The sequence below is a fragment of the Nelumbo lutea genome, chromosome 4 (genome assembly GCF_056320005.1).
Source record: "Nelumbo lutea isolate HS-2025 chromosome 4, American lotus-T2T, whole genome shotgun sequence".
Classification (NCBI taxonomy): Eukaryota; Viridiplantae; Streptophyta; class Magnoliopsida; order Proteales; family Nelumbonaceae; genus Nelumbo; species Nelumbo lutea.
The window spans coordinates 37684478-37701269 of NC_142687.1; the positions used below are offsets into that span (position 1 = coordinate 37684478).

At 41.7% G+C, this 16792-nt stretch overlaps 1 protein-coding gene across 3 annotated transcripts; it reads left to right on the top strand.

The window, feature by feature from the left end:
- The first annotated feature begins 2099 nt into the window (after window positions 1–2099).
- Window positions 2100–10114, top strand: LOC148855259 (putative RNA-dependent RNA polymerase 1). 3 transcript variants are annotated; one of them, XM_088982449.1, is made up of 5 exons: window positions 2100–2471; window positions 4123–4651; window positions 6255–8164; window positions 8491–8641; window positions 9102–10114. In XM_088982449.1, exons 2-5 carry the CDS (start codon window positions 4139–4141, stop codon window positions 9927–9929), a joined length of 3402 nt encoding a protein of 1133 aa, XP_088838575.1. In that variant the 5' UTR covers window positions 2100–2471; window positions 4123–4138; the 3' UTR covers window positions 9930–10114. The 3 variants fall into 3 exon arrangements, with proteins under 3 accessions (XP_088838575.1, XP_088838576.1, XP_088838577.1); XM_088982450.1 differs by having other exon boundaries at window positions 2169–2471; window positions 4108–4651; XM_088982451.1 differs by having other exon boundaries at window positions 2352–2471; window positions 4127–4651.
- Window positions 10115–16792: the final 6678 nt, after the last annotated feature.

Genomic DNA, 16792 nt, shown 5'->3' on the forward strand with positions numbered 1-16792 from the left:
TTATACCTCTACTTACGGTTCAACCTAGCTAAAAGCTTAAGCTGTTAGGTGAGGTTTCTAAACAGGTTTTTTATCCTCTAACACTATAAATAATTCATGGTCTTCACAAGTGAAGTGCACAAATGTGGACAGACTTGAATTCTTGAAGCAGAAACTTCTGTCATCTAGCACAGTACGAGAGTTTGCTTATTAAATTCATACTTAACCATTAAGAAATACAAAGCAATAAATATGCAATTTTTTTTTTTTCAGTTGTGAGGTGAGATGGTTATTCAAAATTAAACTTCAAGTGGACAAAATCGTATCTTCTTCAAAGTTCCATGTATCTCATTTTCCAAGACAAACTGCCTCTCTTTCTCATCTAATTTACCATGTAGTTTGTTTGCAGCCAAAGGAAACACCATTCATTTTTCCCACTATTTTCCTACCAATTGCATCACAGTTTGGATGTGTACGGGGGTTCTTCTCAATGAATGCACGTTTTTCTGAACAAAAGCCAGCATTTTTCTTCTGGTAAGACTTGCAATGACAAGTCTGAATCGGGCACATGGTGGATGAAGCTCTTGTGCCCCAGAGATATAGCTAGTCACTATAGTTCTACTCCCCCTTTCTGCAACAGTAAACGAAGCTCACCTGAAATGACTCTAAATTTTTGAGATCACGATTTACCTTGGTTATGGATTCTAACATTAGCTAACCTTTCAATGCTAAATCAAATTTGTTTCTTCATATTTGGGTTCTAGCACTATCATACCAAGACTCCCCCCATCCAACAATAGCAGTAACAGAAGGCTTCTCTTTGATTATATCTATTTATTATCTCTGTATCCTCCCTCCTACCAAAAACATCAGAATCATCAACTAAAGAGCTACTATATAGTTTCATTCATATCAATTATTAATGGAACATTAATCTTGCAGTTTCCATCTGTTTGTTTATTTTATTTTATTTTATTTTATTTTATTTTTACTTTTCATTCCTTTATCTGACCATGTACCCATCAAATAGTGAGGTCCAAACTTCTTTTCAATCTCAATTAGCTTTTCCTCAGTTTCAGTTATGATGGATGAAATCTCATGGATGCTTAGAATTTGCTCTACATTCAATGAAAATTACAAAAATATAGGTACCTGACTTCTCTTTCTACTTTGGGTTCTTTCAATTCTCTCTTTGAGAGCTTCCCATACATGAACTTGTCGTCATCCATGTGAAATGCCACATACTGAAAATCCATGTTGCGAATTCCCAACTGTGCATTATTTTTTTTCCTTGCCTCTGAAAAGAGTCATTGGATGAACTCCCATATATAAGTGTGTTAGTTTATTCAACTCGTTAATTTTCAATTTTCCACAATGATCTGAAATTCCCCAAGTGCAGGGGAGGCCAATTTGTCAAGCATGGTCTGCATCAGTGAAGAATTAATGCAACATTAGCTAGCTGCTTTATCTTCTATTTCTTCTTACAAGGATGAACACCAGAAATTTGGCTATGTTTTCTTGTATGAAGAAGGATGTATACAGTCATCAAACCAGTATTTTTAAATTCATTTTCCCTAAAAGGTGGAAGAAAAGTAGAAATGTTATCAAGTTAACCTCCATTACTGCCACTCTCTGCTGAATCCAATTGCATTTTGACATCTCTTTTGTCATTTTGAGGAAAAAGAACCACCTAGTAGTACTTGAAGGTCCCCACCATGGTGAGGTTTTCCATCAACTGGTAGTGAAAATGACTCTTATCTCAACCCATCTCTCACCTAAATTATTCTTGTACTAGAAAGTTCAACTTCAATGAACCCGACCTCATACTAAGAGATTGATGACAGGTCCACCTTGTGGTGTGTAGTGGTTTTATTTCTGTTTTTAACCCTTCCTTACCTAGCAGGGTCATATACAGGAAAAGAACCTTTTTCCTTGGTGAGCAAGAAGAATAAAACTAAAGCTAGCAATAGCATTGGTTACATTACATTAAAAGTTGCAATTCATGAGGCATTCCTAGTCAGATTCAATTATCTGGTTTATACTGGGGTCTTTTTGTTTTCTTCTTTCCCAGAGCCCCAAAATTTATTCAAGGTGGAGGAATGGCCACCTTAAATTTTACTAAAAATTCAGAAAACACAGTTTACATTGGGTGTCTCTATATCATTATCTCGGAGACAAGACTAGTTAGGTTCTGTACTTCAATGAAAAGAAACTAGAATACTACAATATGAAGTTGCTTGTCGCGATGACATTCTGTTCATGCTACGCCAAGGTATCTTTATGAATGCAAGATTCTGCTTGGGTATTGGCAAGCAACCTTGCCAAATTCAACATTCTCTTGAAGCTGCTTGGGTTATAAATGGATATGTTTCAAATGAATTCTCTGCATTCTGCTATTCACCTTATAACACGCTTATCATTCTCTGTTCTTTCTTCGTTTGTTCTTGGTAGAGACCTCCAAGCTTCTTTTGTGGAGCTCTTTAGCATTTCTGGTGAGCTTGTGTCCTATACATATTGTTTTCTTGTTTCTGGTTTTTTATGTATCATCCAGTTCTTTCTTATTGTAGTTTAATAGATTGCTTATTATTTGGGATTGAGTTGTTTAGGTTTTGGTCCAATTTTCTCTTCCTAGACATTGATCAATGATTTCACTTTTTTTTTTTTCACTTTCATTCATTTTATGTTGATGTTAATTGTTATGACAATTTAAATTACTAGAACTTCAAGTCTAATACCCATTTTGGACCCTTCACAAGGCATTCTTGTTGTTTCAGTACCCAATAAATGATCACGAAGAGTTATTCCCTATTGATGATTTGATTTTTGATAATTTTGTCTATTTATTATGTTAATACTTTCCTGTTTTGCTTTACTTAATTAGACTATTTCATTTAAATAATTGGCATTAAAAAATCTGTATGCATGAACAACTGAAGCCAAAATCTTCCTGATTTGTATAGAAACAAGAAGATGATTTGGAGCTTCTTGATCACCTTTTTGGTTGTATTTGATTTGTTTTTTCTAGAAATACCTTAAAGAGACATCAATATGTCACATCCTCTATTGGAATTTATTAGAATTTACATTTTCCTCTACCCTATAGAACAATGGACAAACTCAATGATATCTAGCTAGTCATGGTCTTTTCTTATAAATTCACAAGGGTATTATGGTAAATAGGAGGAAACTATATTTCCTTAAAGATGGTCTTTACTACCTCTCTTATTTGCTTTTGTTTTTACTGTTATGGTTTACTAGCTTCTTGACCAAACAGAGTATCCGCTTTTTCATTATTTCAAGTTGAATGCTTAACTGATTAATTTTTCCTGAAAACCCTGGACAACCAAACACTAACATCTATTAATCAAGTTAATTTTTCCCTTTTGATTATTAAATAATATATAATAGAAAAGCTACAAAATAAAGGTAAAGAAAGTACACGAAAAAAAAAGGAATATATCTTAGTCTAATGCTCCTTTTGAGTCAGATAAAAGGCAGTATCTTACGACTTCTGACCTCAGCCCACAACTTCGTTGAACCAAATTTTAACTTGATCATGGCCTCATGGGCTTCTTTTAAATATAGATTCTTAGAAACCTAATTAGGCATTATACCATTACTGATCAAGTCTTTCAGTCTCTCACCAAATAAAGAAAATATCAAAATCCTTTCTTTCTTGTACCATGAGAAAACCCCTATAATATAGTAATTAATATTAGCTTCCAAGTAGAATCTTTGAACATTTAAGAAAGAAAAGGAAAAGATTAATAATATGAAGTATCAAAATCCTTTCTTATTCCAATCTTGGATTTTATTCATAGACCTAATCTTCATAAGGCTTTGTTTTGTTTTGTTAATAAAATAAAATTTATAAAAAGAAAAAGAAAAATAAAAGAGATCAACAGAGAAATAATATAGAGCTTGAAACCTTGAGCCCAAAACACCAACAAAAAACAGGGTTCAAAATAATCAATATTTTGATTGTTATATTTCACTGTCAATGAGTTATAGCATTAACAAATCTATCTTTGTATATGTTTCATTTTGATCACTGCATAGTAAATATCTTTTTCATTACATGATTATATATAACAAATGGAGGTTAATTACATCCAAATTATTGAACAGTTATAGTGTTTCTAGCTAGGAATTGCAGAAAATGGGCAAAACACTTCAGATCTTCGGATTTCCTTCTAATGTCACTGCGAAAGAGGTTAAGGATTTCCTTGAGAAGTATACAGGACAAGGAAGCATTTATGCAATAAAGATCAGGCAGTCCAAGGTTGCAAGTGCAGGAGCATTTGCAATAGTTCAGTTTACAACTATTGAGAATACCAAGGCTAAACACATATTTGCTAAACAACTACGCTATAAGAATTCCAATCTGAGGGCTCAAACCACGGTAAATGATATTGTATCCAAATCAAAGGTGACAATGTTTAACTTGGAAAATGTAGGATTGCACTTCGGCTGTCAAGTTTCAGATGAAAGGTTTTCAGTTCTTTGGAAATGCTACAATGTCGAAGTGAGCTTCGGACTCGATCTACAAAAGTTGTTCTTCTACCTATCCCATTGCGATGTGAAATACAAACTTGAGCTATCTTCTCAGAGCATTTGGAGAATTAAGCTACACCATCCACGTGGTCAATTAAGGAAGTTCCTTTTAATTCAGGTACGCTTATTGTTAAAGATACATGCATATATATATATATATATATATAGAATTACATAGCTAGTTTTCTTCATTTTTTTTAGTTTAGAAAATAGAAATCAAATTGTTATCATTAATTAGAAGAATCATTTTTAAATTTTAATCCCATTAATTATTATTATTTTTTTTTGTGACAAGCAGTTAGTTTATAGTTTCATACTATATGATTAGATACGATAATTTCAGCTAGTAATAGGACATAAATAGTAATTAAAAAAAAAAAACCTTGTGCACTGAATTCCTCCAATTAACCAACCAAGGTTCAAACTGTCAACATGGGTGGTATGCAAAAAATTGCATTTCACACCATTCTTAGTGATGAGAAATGGTTCCTGGTTTAAAGCTTTGAATATGGTCTTATCTAAGTTTTTTTTTTCCGGGTATTTAATCATATGCCTGAATCCGCCATAAGGGCAATATTTATTTATTTAAGAAGGGTATTAGGCATTGTACATGGTCACATGTCCTAAACCTCCAACCCCGAAACCCCTGTTAAGGAAACCGTTCAACCTAAAGGCTTTAAGCTGAAGGTGAGATCACTGAATAGACTTTTATTCTCTAATACCCCCAACCCCAATGCAGGATTCAATTCCAAATCTCCCCTGCAACCAGAGCCAGAGATCATTAATGTCACAGATGGAGAGATACTGGCATATCAATACACCACTCCTGTAACTCTGATTCAACAACATGCCTGTTAGACACTTTTTTTTTTTTTTAAAGAAGGGTTAGCATGATTTGAACCAAAGTTGCCCACGATCTAGACTTAAATGCACTTTTAACAACTAGACAACCATTCATTTTATACTAATGAATTAAATTACTTTTATTAACTTCAATGTCCACACTTCATATAGAATTTAAACAAATAACATATATCCAACAATTCTAACTATAAATTAAAAAGAATATTATTCAAAAGTAGTATTTTATAAATTAATACAATATATGATTTATCAAATCCAAACATTCAAGAAATAATTTTTAGTTGACTTTTTTTTAATGTTAAAAATTAAAAATAGTAAAGTAGAAAATAATTGATATAATAATTCAAATATAATAGGTGCATGATGTTATATACCTTTGACTTCAATAAAAAATAAAATAATAATTAGTGCATGTTTTAATTTTTGAAAATCTATATAATATGTGCCTTGTACTCTTGATTGATGCATTATCAATAAATTTGTATGATATTTATGTATCCCACTATATTAATTATAATGTGTTATATATATATATATATATATATATATATATATATATATATACTATTAGAATATATATTTTCTATGTATTTATTTATTATTAATAGCTATTTTGACATTAAATTTAATATTATTAATATATTTAAGGAACTTGTATACATTTCCCTAGGTGTCTTTATATTTTCTTTGTGTTGATATCCATGAATTCCCAATACGTATTGGTATCTGTGTCCAATTTAGTTACACCACATAAAAATATTTCTTTCATATTTAACTTGTTCATGCTTGAACCATGAACCTTGAAACATATCCAACAGCAAGAATGTTGACATAAACCTTATCTGTTACAATTGTAGCTGTTCGGTGCACCGCGAATTTATGAGAAAATTTTACAATCTCCAGAACCCACCATTCATGAGGATTCTGTATTAAACTATTATAAAGACATTCCTGATGATCAGTGGGTTAGAACAACTGATTTTACTCCATCATGCTCCATTGCACAATCTTCCTGCATCTGTTTGCAACTTCCACACAATTGCCTGCTTCCAAACATTCGTGAACTGCTTTTCTACTACGAAAAGAATGAAGATCGATTTGCTTTAGAAAATGGTTCTTCTTTCTGTCGCAATTTGGATCTAGTCCCCATTGTTCAGCCTCCTCAAGGAATTAAGGTGCCATTTGATATTCTCTACAAAGTTAGTTCCTTGGTTCAACAAGGGTGCATACCAGGGCCAACACTCGACCGCCAGTTTTTCAGTTTGGTAGATCCTGAATCAACAGCCAGAGCTCATATAGAACGAGCCCTTCATGATCTGTATCGGGGAGAAGAATGTTGCTATGAACCTGCGAAGTGGTTGAGAAATCAATACAAGAGGTATCAGACATCGAAGAATGTGCCTAAGACTCCTCGGATTTCGTTGAGCTCTGGCGTGGTGTATCTTCGTAGAGTTCAAGTTACCCCTTGTAAGGTTTACTTCTACGGCCCAGAACCCATTGTCTCCAATCGTGTTTTACGCCATTATCCAGAAGAAATTGATAATTTTATCCGTATTTCATTCGTTGATGAAGAATTAGATAAAATCTTTCCAATGGACTTGTACTCGTCACGTAAATCTTCTGCAAGCGATAATGACAAATACACGGGAATTTACAAGAGGGTGCTTTCTGTTTTGAAAAATGGTATAGTCATTGGTGATAAGAAGTTTGAGTTTCTTGCTTTCTCCCCAAGTCAGCTGCGAGAAAATTCTGTGTGGATGCTCGCTTCAACAAATGAGCTTACTGCAGATAGCATCAGGGAATGGATGGGCGATTTTCGTAACATAAGAAATGTGGCAAAATTTGCAGCAAGGCTGGGTCAGTCTTTCAGCTCATCCATTGGAACTTTGAATGTGAATAGCGGTGAATTTGAAGTTATTCCTGATGTTGAGATTGAAGGAGAGAACGGAACCAAGTACGTTTTCTCCGACGGAATCGGCAAGATTTCTGTTGAGTTTGCACGCAGAGTGGCAGCTGCCTGTAATCTCAGGGGTTGTACGCCTTCTGCCTTCCAAATTCGATATGCAGGTTATAAGGGTGTTGTAGCCTTGGACCCAACATCAACAGCAAAGCTATCGTTGAGGCCAAGCATGGCCAAGTATGATTCAGAGACCACGAAACTAGACGTCCTGACATGGAGCAAGTTTCACCCATGTTACCTCAACCGTCAAATAATTGTTCTGTTATCTACCCTCGGCGTCGAAGATCAAATATTTGAGAATAAACAAAAAGAGATTGTAGAGCAGCTGGACTTGATTTTAACAGATCCTTTCGTTGCACGAGAGGTGCTTGATATCATGTCCGTTGGAGAAAGCACCAGAGTTCTCAAGGAAATGCTCAAATGCTATAAGCCTGATGCTGACCCATATCTTTCGAGGATGCTGCGAACTTTTCGCCTGTCAAAGTTTTTAGATCTTCGGACTAGGTCAAGAATATTTGTTCCACATGGAAGAGCAATGCTGGGGTGCCTTGATGAAACAGGAACCTTAGACTACGGGGAAGTATTCATTCAAGTTTCTTCTGTTGGATACAGACAATTCAATGATAGTTCTATCTTTACATTTGGTGGAATTGAGAGAAGCCGGCAGACATGTATCGTGACGGGGACAGTAGTAGTGGCAAAAAATCCTTGCCTTCACCCTGGAGATGTGCGTGTTCTTTGTGCTGTTGATGTCCCAGCTTTGCATCACATGGTGGACTGTCTTGTTTTTCCAAAGAAGGGAGAGAGGTCAGTAAAATTAACTGTTTGATTGATTAATGTTTTGCAATTAATCTTGGGCTACTCTTTATTCCATAAACACTATCAATGTTTTTGTTAAATGAGAAGCTTGCATATACCAAAAGATAGAATGCAACATAACAAAGCTTCTTTCTGCAACTTGAATAGCCCGACAGTGATTTCTGGTACCAGTACTTTGAATACCATAGAATTTGTGATCAAATTTATTCTCAAGTTGTAATATAAGTTGAATTGTGATTTCTTTTATTCAAAATATCATATTCTTCACTTAGTTTTTTTGCTACTCATTAATTTTAGTTGAATATTGATTCTAGACCACATCCAAATGAGTGCTCTGGAAGCGACTTGGATGGTGATATATACTTTGTCAGCTGGGACCCTTTGCTCATCCCACCCCGTCAAGTGCAGCCCATGCATTATACTTCAGCACCAAATATCCAACTGGATCATGAGGTTACAATTGAGGTATTAGTCATTCATATCATCATTTGTCATCAAATTGTTTTCTGCATTAATTTAGGAAATATATATCATAGTTGTTTAATTTTTCAAGACTAATTGATAATCACATATCAGAAAACAGGCTTACTAAATTCAGCAAAAATAACTATAATTAAACATCATTACTATTTAATTTCTATCACATAGAGTTGAAAATTAGGCTGGAGCAATAGTACTAATTGGTCTTTACTGTGGTTGTTTTAGATGGGAATCACTTAAAATGGAAATTAGTAATGCTATCTTCTGGTTTTCAAAGCCCAAATGCAACCATATCTGCATTGATATATAATAAACATTAAGTTGCTCAGATTCTTACTAAACTTGATCCTTGAGAGTGAATGATATATAGAGGCCCTTTTGTTCTATATATATATATATATATATATAGTGATATATCACACAATCATTTATTTATTTGGTTTAGGAAGTTGAAGAGTATTTTGCAAACTATATGGTTAACGATTGCTTGGGAGTAATAGCAAACACCCACACAGTCTTCGCAGACAAGAGGGAGCTTAAGGCTGAGAGTGATGAATGCTTAGAGCTTGCTAAGCTATTTTCAATTGCTGTTGACTTCAATAAGACTGGTATTCCAGCTCGTATCCCCTCTCATCTGCATGTCAAGGAATTCCCAGATTTCATGGAAAAGCCCAACAGAGACACTTATGAATCACAGTCTGTGATTGGAAAGCTCTACAGGGAGGTTAAAGATATTGCACCAAAAACATTCTCTCTGGAACCTTTCACTCGAGAGATGGCAAGTAAGTACTACGATCGTGACCTGGAGGTTGATGGCTACAGGGATTACATTGATGATGCTTACAAGTGCAAAGCAGAGTATGATTACAAGCTGGGAGGCCTAATGGAGAAATATGGGATCAAAACTGAGGCAGAGCTAGTCAGTGGAAACATAATAAATGAATCCAAGTTTTTCCAGAAACTCAAGGATCCGGAGGAAATTGGATTGGCAGTGAGGTCCCTTAGAAAAGAAGCGAGGGGATGGTTTACTGGGAAGTCCACCAAGTCAGATTCTCAGGAAGCCAAGGCGTCAGCTTGGTATCATGTAACATATCACCCAGATTTCTGGGGTTGCTACAATGAAGGAAAGAATTGGGATCATTTCCTTAGCTTCCCCTGGTGTGTCAGTGATGAGCTACTTAGTATCAAGAAAAAGAAGATGACTGCCCCACCCACCTCGGCACCACCGCGACGTCGACGTCACAGGTCCAGGCAGGCTCAGAGGAAGCAATGAACACATGGATCACTGTATATACCCACATCACCTTACAATAAGTTCATTCATGAACATCTATTCATCAATTGTGTAATTATTTTTGCTCCTGAATAAAAGAATAGAGAGTAGCTAAACAGACCCATTAATGTTTGCTCCATATATTGATATTTGTAATTATATTCAAGTAATTAAAACTAGTCAAAGATGTGTTTATATATTATGAACCCAAAATTAATCATTGATTTGTGATGATGCACAATCCGGTCGGTCTTAGCTGCTAGTAACCTTGCCTTTGACGGGGCTGAAGATGCCTGAAACAAGGGAGAAATTGGAGATTTCCGGGGAGGAACCCGGTGGGAATACTTCGAAGCTCAAGTTAACACTCTTGAGAAGGCAAGGAAAATTGAAGGTTTCAAGACTAGAAAGCACAAATATCACATACATCTTTCTCTGGGGGGAAGAAGGCCTTTTATAACCACCTGGTGCACTCACTCCTAAGTTTTTGCCAAGTCAGGTCTAACCGCCTCTTGGGGGGGGGGGGGGGGTGGCAGACATAACCACCACTGCCCTCTCTATCAGGGCTGCCTCTACCACAACTAAGATGACGGTAGCAGGCTGCCGTTACGCCATGATTGCCATCTGCCAGATCCAGACCGGTCAGGCGTGCTACCTCAGAGTACAGACCTGTCAAGTACAGTTGCGCGACCTGGAGCCGAGGTGCCGGAGTGGCGTGCAAAGTGAAACCTTGAGTTCGGATGAGAGTATGTCCTACTGTCCCGAGGTGCCAGCATATGGTCTAGACTGACCAGAGATGGGCTAGTCCGAGCTTTGCCCCTCGCAGGCTTCTTTGTTAACCTCGGGATTCTTAGGGAGAGCTCGGGTTTCTCCTCCCAGGAAGTGTGGGTTCCTTTTGGACAGCTCGGGCCTTTCCTTGGGGAGCTCGGGAGCTTGGACCCCTTATTGGAGAGCTTTGGGAAGCTCGGGCCTCTTCTTGGGATATGGTCGTGCTATGTCACTGTGCCGAGCTGGCGTTCCTACCAGGTCACCCGTTTTCTTCCACGTGTCGCGCAACCAAGGGGTCAGGCCAGATCTACCTTCATCAATTGCCCCCCACTCCCCATGCCCGGGGTCTTGACTCGGTGTGGGGAGTTCACGGACTGACAGGTGGATTTGCTCTGTGGCGTGCTTAGTTCAGTTCGGAGATTCCCCGGTCTGACCCGCTTACGTTCTTGGCTCAACCGGGGTTAGTGTGGCTCAACCAGAGTCAGCCTGAGTCACGTACAACTTACGCATAGACGTCAAACGATTTATCAGCTATCGGACATCAAAAATTCGCGCTAAACTGATTTCACCTCGGGGGTCATGCAGTTGGATTTCTTGAGAGCCGTTGGATGGCTTTGATCTCGACCGTTGATGCGGGTACAACAGCTATAAATAGTGAGGTCCCTGGTCACTTTTCCTTTGCCAATATTCAGTGATCGTTCCTTGAGCTCGCGTCCAAGGTCCTCAGCTCACGTCACTTTCCTTAGTTTGGTAGCGTTCCCTTGGTGAGTCCCCTTAGCTTTTTCAATTTCCTTTCCTTTCCTTTTGTGATGTCTAGTTCGAGTAGTTCAGGTAGCTTAGATAATCTCTTAGAAGAGCCTGAGGTGGAGACCTTGGGTCAGGCTGACTCTATTGACAGCCTTTTGGATGAGCCCAAGGTAGGGCCTTCAGCCCGGGTCACCCCGGGTAGCCTAGAGTCCACTTCTTGTCAGGTTCGGATGCCAAATACGTTCAGACCCTCCACTATGACGTCTGAGAGACTTCGGTCCCTTGTTTGTCAGTTCAACCTGCCCAGGGAGTATGCATATAGCTTACCTTCGGGCAACTTCCCTTGGGAGCACGATCCAAATGAGATCGTGGTCTTCCGGGAGCAGCTCATTGCCGGGCTACACCTTCCTCTCCATTCCCTAATCGTCGAAGTCTTGAACCACTTTGGCGTCTCATTCGGTCAGTTTCACCCAAACTCTATTCGCAACGTCGCCGGGACCATATCCCTCTGCTGCAAATATGTTATTCCTTTGGACTTGTAAATTTTTTCTGCTCTTTTCATGCTCAAGAAACAAGCGAGCTTCCTTCCCGAGCACAGGTGGGCTTACTACCTGTCTCCCCGCCCAGGATTCAAACTTCTTCACAAACTTCCAAACAAGGTCCCGGCGTGGAAGCATGACTACTTCGTTGTCCGAAGTGCTACAGGGTGGCCGTTTCCTATTCATTGGAGGGCGGCTGTCCCTGATCCCAGCGTCATGTTAGATAAAGACATGGCGGAGACCTTTCAGTCCTGGGCCCAGGTCGGGCTCGAGTGCGAAGAATACCTCTCAAAAGATAAGCTTATTCAGGCCAGTCTCAGTCCGGGTAGGCTTCTTTACTTAGTTTTTTTTTTTTTTTGTTGTTGTACTGATGCCAAGCTCTTTTCCCAGGTATCATGGAGGAAGAGAAGACCCGCGGTGCCAACCTACTTGTTGGAATGAAGAGGAGGAAGCGGGTCACCAAGCGTGCTTGCGTGGAGTCTCCTCGGGCCATGGAGTCTGAAGCCCTGAGCCATCCTCCGATCATCAACCTGGATTCTCCCTGGGAACTTGAGGTGGCGGGGCCTATCCCCGAAATGGTAGTGGAGCCCGACGTCGCAGAGGCTCGGGAAGCTGAAACTACAGAGGCTTCTCGAACTCTGACAATGTTTTCCAACTTGGGGAGCCAGGAGGGGTTGGCAGTGTGTTGACTCCGAGCTGTGTTCTTCGGAAGAGTCAGAAGGCCATTTATCCAAGCGAGGTCGCGGTGTGGTCTGAGCTTCCTCCAGGCCACATCGACGCATGAGCTGCGTCTTATGTTATGGTGATAAGTTGGCGTGGTTTTCCCTTTGTGCTTTTTTCCTTCATTCTTTACTTTCTTGCCGAACTGACTCCTTGTTTGGTAGGTGAACTCCTCCATCCATGCCCTGATTATCCAATCAGAGAGGAACCTGAAGCGAGCACAAACTACCAAAGAGGCTTTGGAATCAGCTCGGGAATGGGCGCAAACTGCCGAAGAGGCTTTGGGATCAGCTTGAGAGCGGGTCTAGTGTCTTGAGGGCGAGACTTCTGCTCAAAGGAGTGAGTTGGAGAGACTCCGAAGGGAGAACGGTGCCCTGAGGCTCATCGTGAAACACCTCGCGGCCTCGAAAGGGGGTCTGGAGCATGAGGTGGATGTTATGATCACACCATCCGGCAGCGCACTACGGCGCAGTCATAGGCAGCAGCATGCACAGCAGGCCGCACAGCAGTAGGCACCGCCGATAGCGAGCAGCACGCACCGCACGACAGCACGCACCATGCACACGCCCGGCACCGCATGGCAGTGGCACCATGGCGCATAGCATGCACTGCCAGGAAGCAGCGCACACCGCACGCACTACATGGCAACACGCATCGCACGGTAGTGGCACCATGAGTCATGCACACGCACTGCACGGCAGCAGCACTGTGTGCATGCACCGCGCGGCAGCGGCACCATGAGCTGCGCACACGTACCCGACAGCAACAGCAGAGCAGGGCCCACACGATAGCTCATAGGGGTGGGCCCACCCTTATCCCTTATCCCTTATCCCTTATCTTATCTTATCCTTATCTTATTTTAAGAGTTATGAGTTTTAGTTTGAGTAGGAAATTAGGAGTTTTAGTTTGAGTTGGATTACCCTAGCCTAGTCGAATCCAACAAGGAATTCCCTTCTGTAATCTCCTATTTAAGGAGCTACGAATTGAAGTAAAGCATTCAGTTTTGCAATCAAGAAAAGAGTGAGGAGAGTTTGGGTGGTCTTTTGGACAAATCACCACAAGGGAGAGTTTGGGTGGTCTCTTGGACAAATCACCCATTCAGTTTCCACAATAGGGTCTGCACGCAAGGGAAGGCGCAAGGGAAAGCAAGGCTTTCTCACCGTGGACCGACCCATGACGAGATCCTACAAGCGGGACCATAACAATTGGTATCAGAGCCAAACGTCATGGGCGATATGGAGCAGCTGTCTTCCAAGGTCCACGAACTGGAACACCAACTTGCAGAGACCAGCATGGAGGTATGTGAGGTCAGGGAAGATGTCCAGGAGATGCGACGCCTGCTGGAAGCATTCCTCTCAAACAGAGAAGGGAGTTATGAGGGAATCACCAACACAAACAGTCGTCGTCTGGATTGGGCATCCAACGAATAATAGATCGTTGCCCCTACAACTGCAGTTATTACCAAGGATCAGCGCACAGAGGATGAAACTGTTTAGTCTCCTACTTTGGACGGGGACAATGTCACGGACATTATATTGGGACCTGCAGAATGCCCTCCTTTGTTGAAGACAGATGGGCTTGGTGATGTTGTAGGGTCTTTACCGAAGGCCTTGGCTCGGCGTGGACATAGAAAGCACAAATATCACATACCTCTTTCTCTATTGTAAGCATACTTGGTGCATTCCTGTGATCCACAACATAGCACACCGGGGTCGTGGTCCAGTACGTGATTTCTGTTATGTGGATCTTCCTCAAAACTACTTCAAACCATATGACCCAGGATGTAGGGAACACTTCAATGTCCTTGTGGCTGGCCTGAATGCAGTAGAGCGTGTAGCCACTAGAAGCCATGGTTACGCCTGGGAGTGGGAAACTAAAGAAGGTGGTTGGGGTCTGCATCAAATAGTCCAGCGTTGTGCACTGACAGACGGGGCAGTCCCTGTTGTTCATACTGTTGATGGACTGAGAAATAGTGTGCAACCGTTTGATCCATTCGCAAAGTCCCAAGCCATGTATCTGGAACACGGGCTTGAGGACAAGCTCGTAGTCCGGGAGGGGTGTAATGTTATGATCACACCATCCGGCAGCACACTACGGTGCAGTCATAGGCAGCAGCACGCACAGCAGGCCGCACAGTAGCAAGCACCGCCAGGCAGCAGCGCACACCGCATGGCAGCACACACCGCACACACGTCCGGCATCGCATGGCAGTGGCACCATGGCGCACAGCACGCACCGCTAGGAAGTAGCGCACACGACATGTACTGCACAACAGCACGCACTGCGCACACGCCCGGCACCGCACGGCAGCGGCACCATGAGTCGCGTGCGCGCACTGTGCGGCAGCAGCACCATGAGCCGCGCGCACGCACCCTGCATCAGCAACAGAGCGGGGCCCACATGATAGCTCATAGGGGTGGGCCCACCCTTATCTGGACACGTCATGCCAACTCGCCGCCAGCTTATCTTATCCCTTATTCCTTATCCCTATCTTATCCCTTATCTTATCTTATCCTTATCTTATTTTAAGAGTTATGAGTTTTAGTTTGAGTAGGAAATTAGGAGTTTTAGTTTGAGTTGGATTACCCTAGCATAGCTGAATCCAACAAGGAATTCCCTTCTGTAATCTCCTATTTAAGGAGCTACGAATTGAAGTAAAGCATTCAGTTTTGCAGTCAAGAAAAGAGTGAGGAGAGTTCGGGTGGTCTCTTGGACAAATCACCCCAAAGGAGAGTTCTGCAGGTCTCTTGGACAAATCACCCATTCAGTTTCCACAATAGGGTCTACATGCAAGGGAAGGCGTAAGGGAAAGCAGGGCTTTCTCACCGTGAACCGACCCGTGATGAGATCCTACGAGCGGGACCATAACAATTTGGCACGCTCTGATACCAATTGTTATGGTCCCGCTCGTAGGATCTCATCATGGGTCGGTCCACGGTGAGAAAGCCCTACTTCCCTTGCGCCTTCCCTTGCGTGCAGACCCTATTGTGGAAATTGAATGGGTGATTTGTCCAAGAGACCTGCAGAACTCTCCTTTGGGGTGATTTGTCCAAGAGACTACCCGAACTCTCCTCACTCTTTTCTTGACTGCAAAACTGAATGCTTTACTTCAATTCGTAGCTCCTTAAATAGGAGATTACAGAAGGGAATTCCTTATTGGATTTGGCTAGGCTAGGGTAATCCAACTCAAACTAAAACTCATAACTCTTAAAATAAGATAAGGATAAGATAAGATAAGGGATAAGGGATAAGGAATAAAGGATAAGATAAGCTGGCGGTGAGTTGGCTTGACGTGTCCATATAAGGGTGGGCCCACCCCTATGAGCTATCGTGTGGGCCCCGCTCTACTGCTGTTGCCGAGTGCGTGCGCCCAGCTCAGGGTGCCGCGCAGTGCTGTTGTCGGGTGCGTGTGCGCAGTGCTGCTACCGCGCAGTGCGTGCGCGCGACTCATGGTGTCGCTACCGTGCAGTGTCGAACGTGTGCGCGGTGCGTGCTGCCGTGCAGTGCATGCGGTGTGCGCTGCTTCCTGGCGGTGCGTGCTGCGCGCCATGGTGCCGGGCGTGTGCACGGTGCATGTTGCCGTGCGGTGCATGCTGCTCGCTATTGGCGGTGCATGTTGCTGTTCGGCCTACTGTGCGTACTGCTGCCTATGACTGCACCGTAGTGCGCTGCCGGATGGTGTGATCATAACAGTGGAATACCTCAAGGCCGACATCAAGGAGAAGTCCGAGATCTTCTTTCAGGCCCTTGAGGACACCAAGGTGAAGGCCGTCGATGACTACATAGCATTGGAGCGCTTCGACGACCTGATGGTAGGCTTATATCGGAGGGGCTTCAAACTGAGCCGATGGATGATAAGGCATGCCTACCCCGAGCTTGATAATCGTGCCATCACCACCTCGCGTATTACTCCGGAGATGGCTGCTGCAGCTGATGAAGACCCAGGCTCTGACGACGAGGTTGACCCCCCAAGCATTGTCAAAGTCCCTTTTGAGGGCAAGGGGGATGCAGTTTCGAAGTGATGTGTACCAGGAATATGAGCCCCTTTTCTTTTTTTTTTTCTTTTTTGAACACTAGAAAGCAAACATTAGT

What these genes read in the sequence shown, in the direction of transcription:
- LOC148855259 (XM_088982449.1), top strand. Translation starts at nt 4,139, where the DNA reads ATGGGCAAAACACTTCAGATCTTCGGATTTCCTTCTAATGTCACTGCG. An exon ending in TTTCCAAAGAAGGGAGAGAG is followed by an intron (nt 8,165 to 8,490) that starts GTCAGTAAAATT and finishes TATTGATTCTAG; the next exon opens with ACCACATCCAAATGAGTGCT. An exon ending in ATCATGAGGTTACAATTGAG is followed by an intron (nt 8,642 to 9,101) that starts GTATTAGTCATT and finishes TATTTGGTTTAG; the next exon opens with GAAGTTGAAGAGTATTTTGC.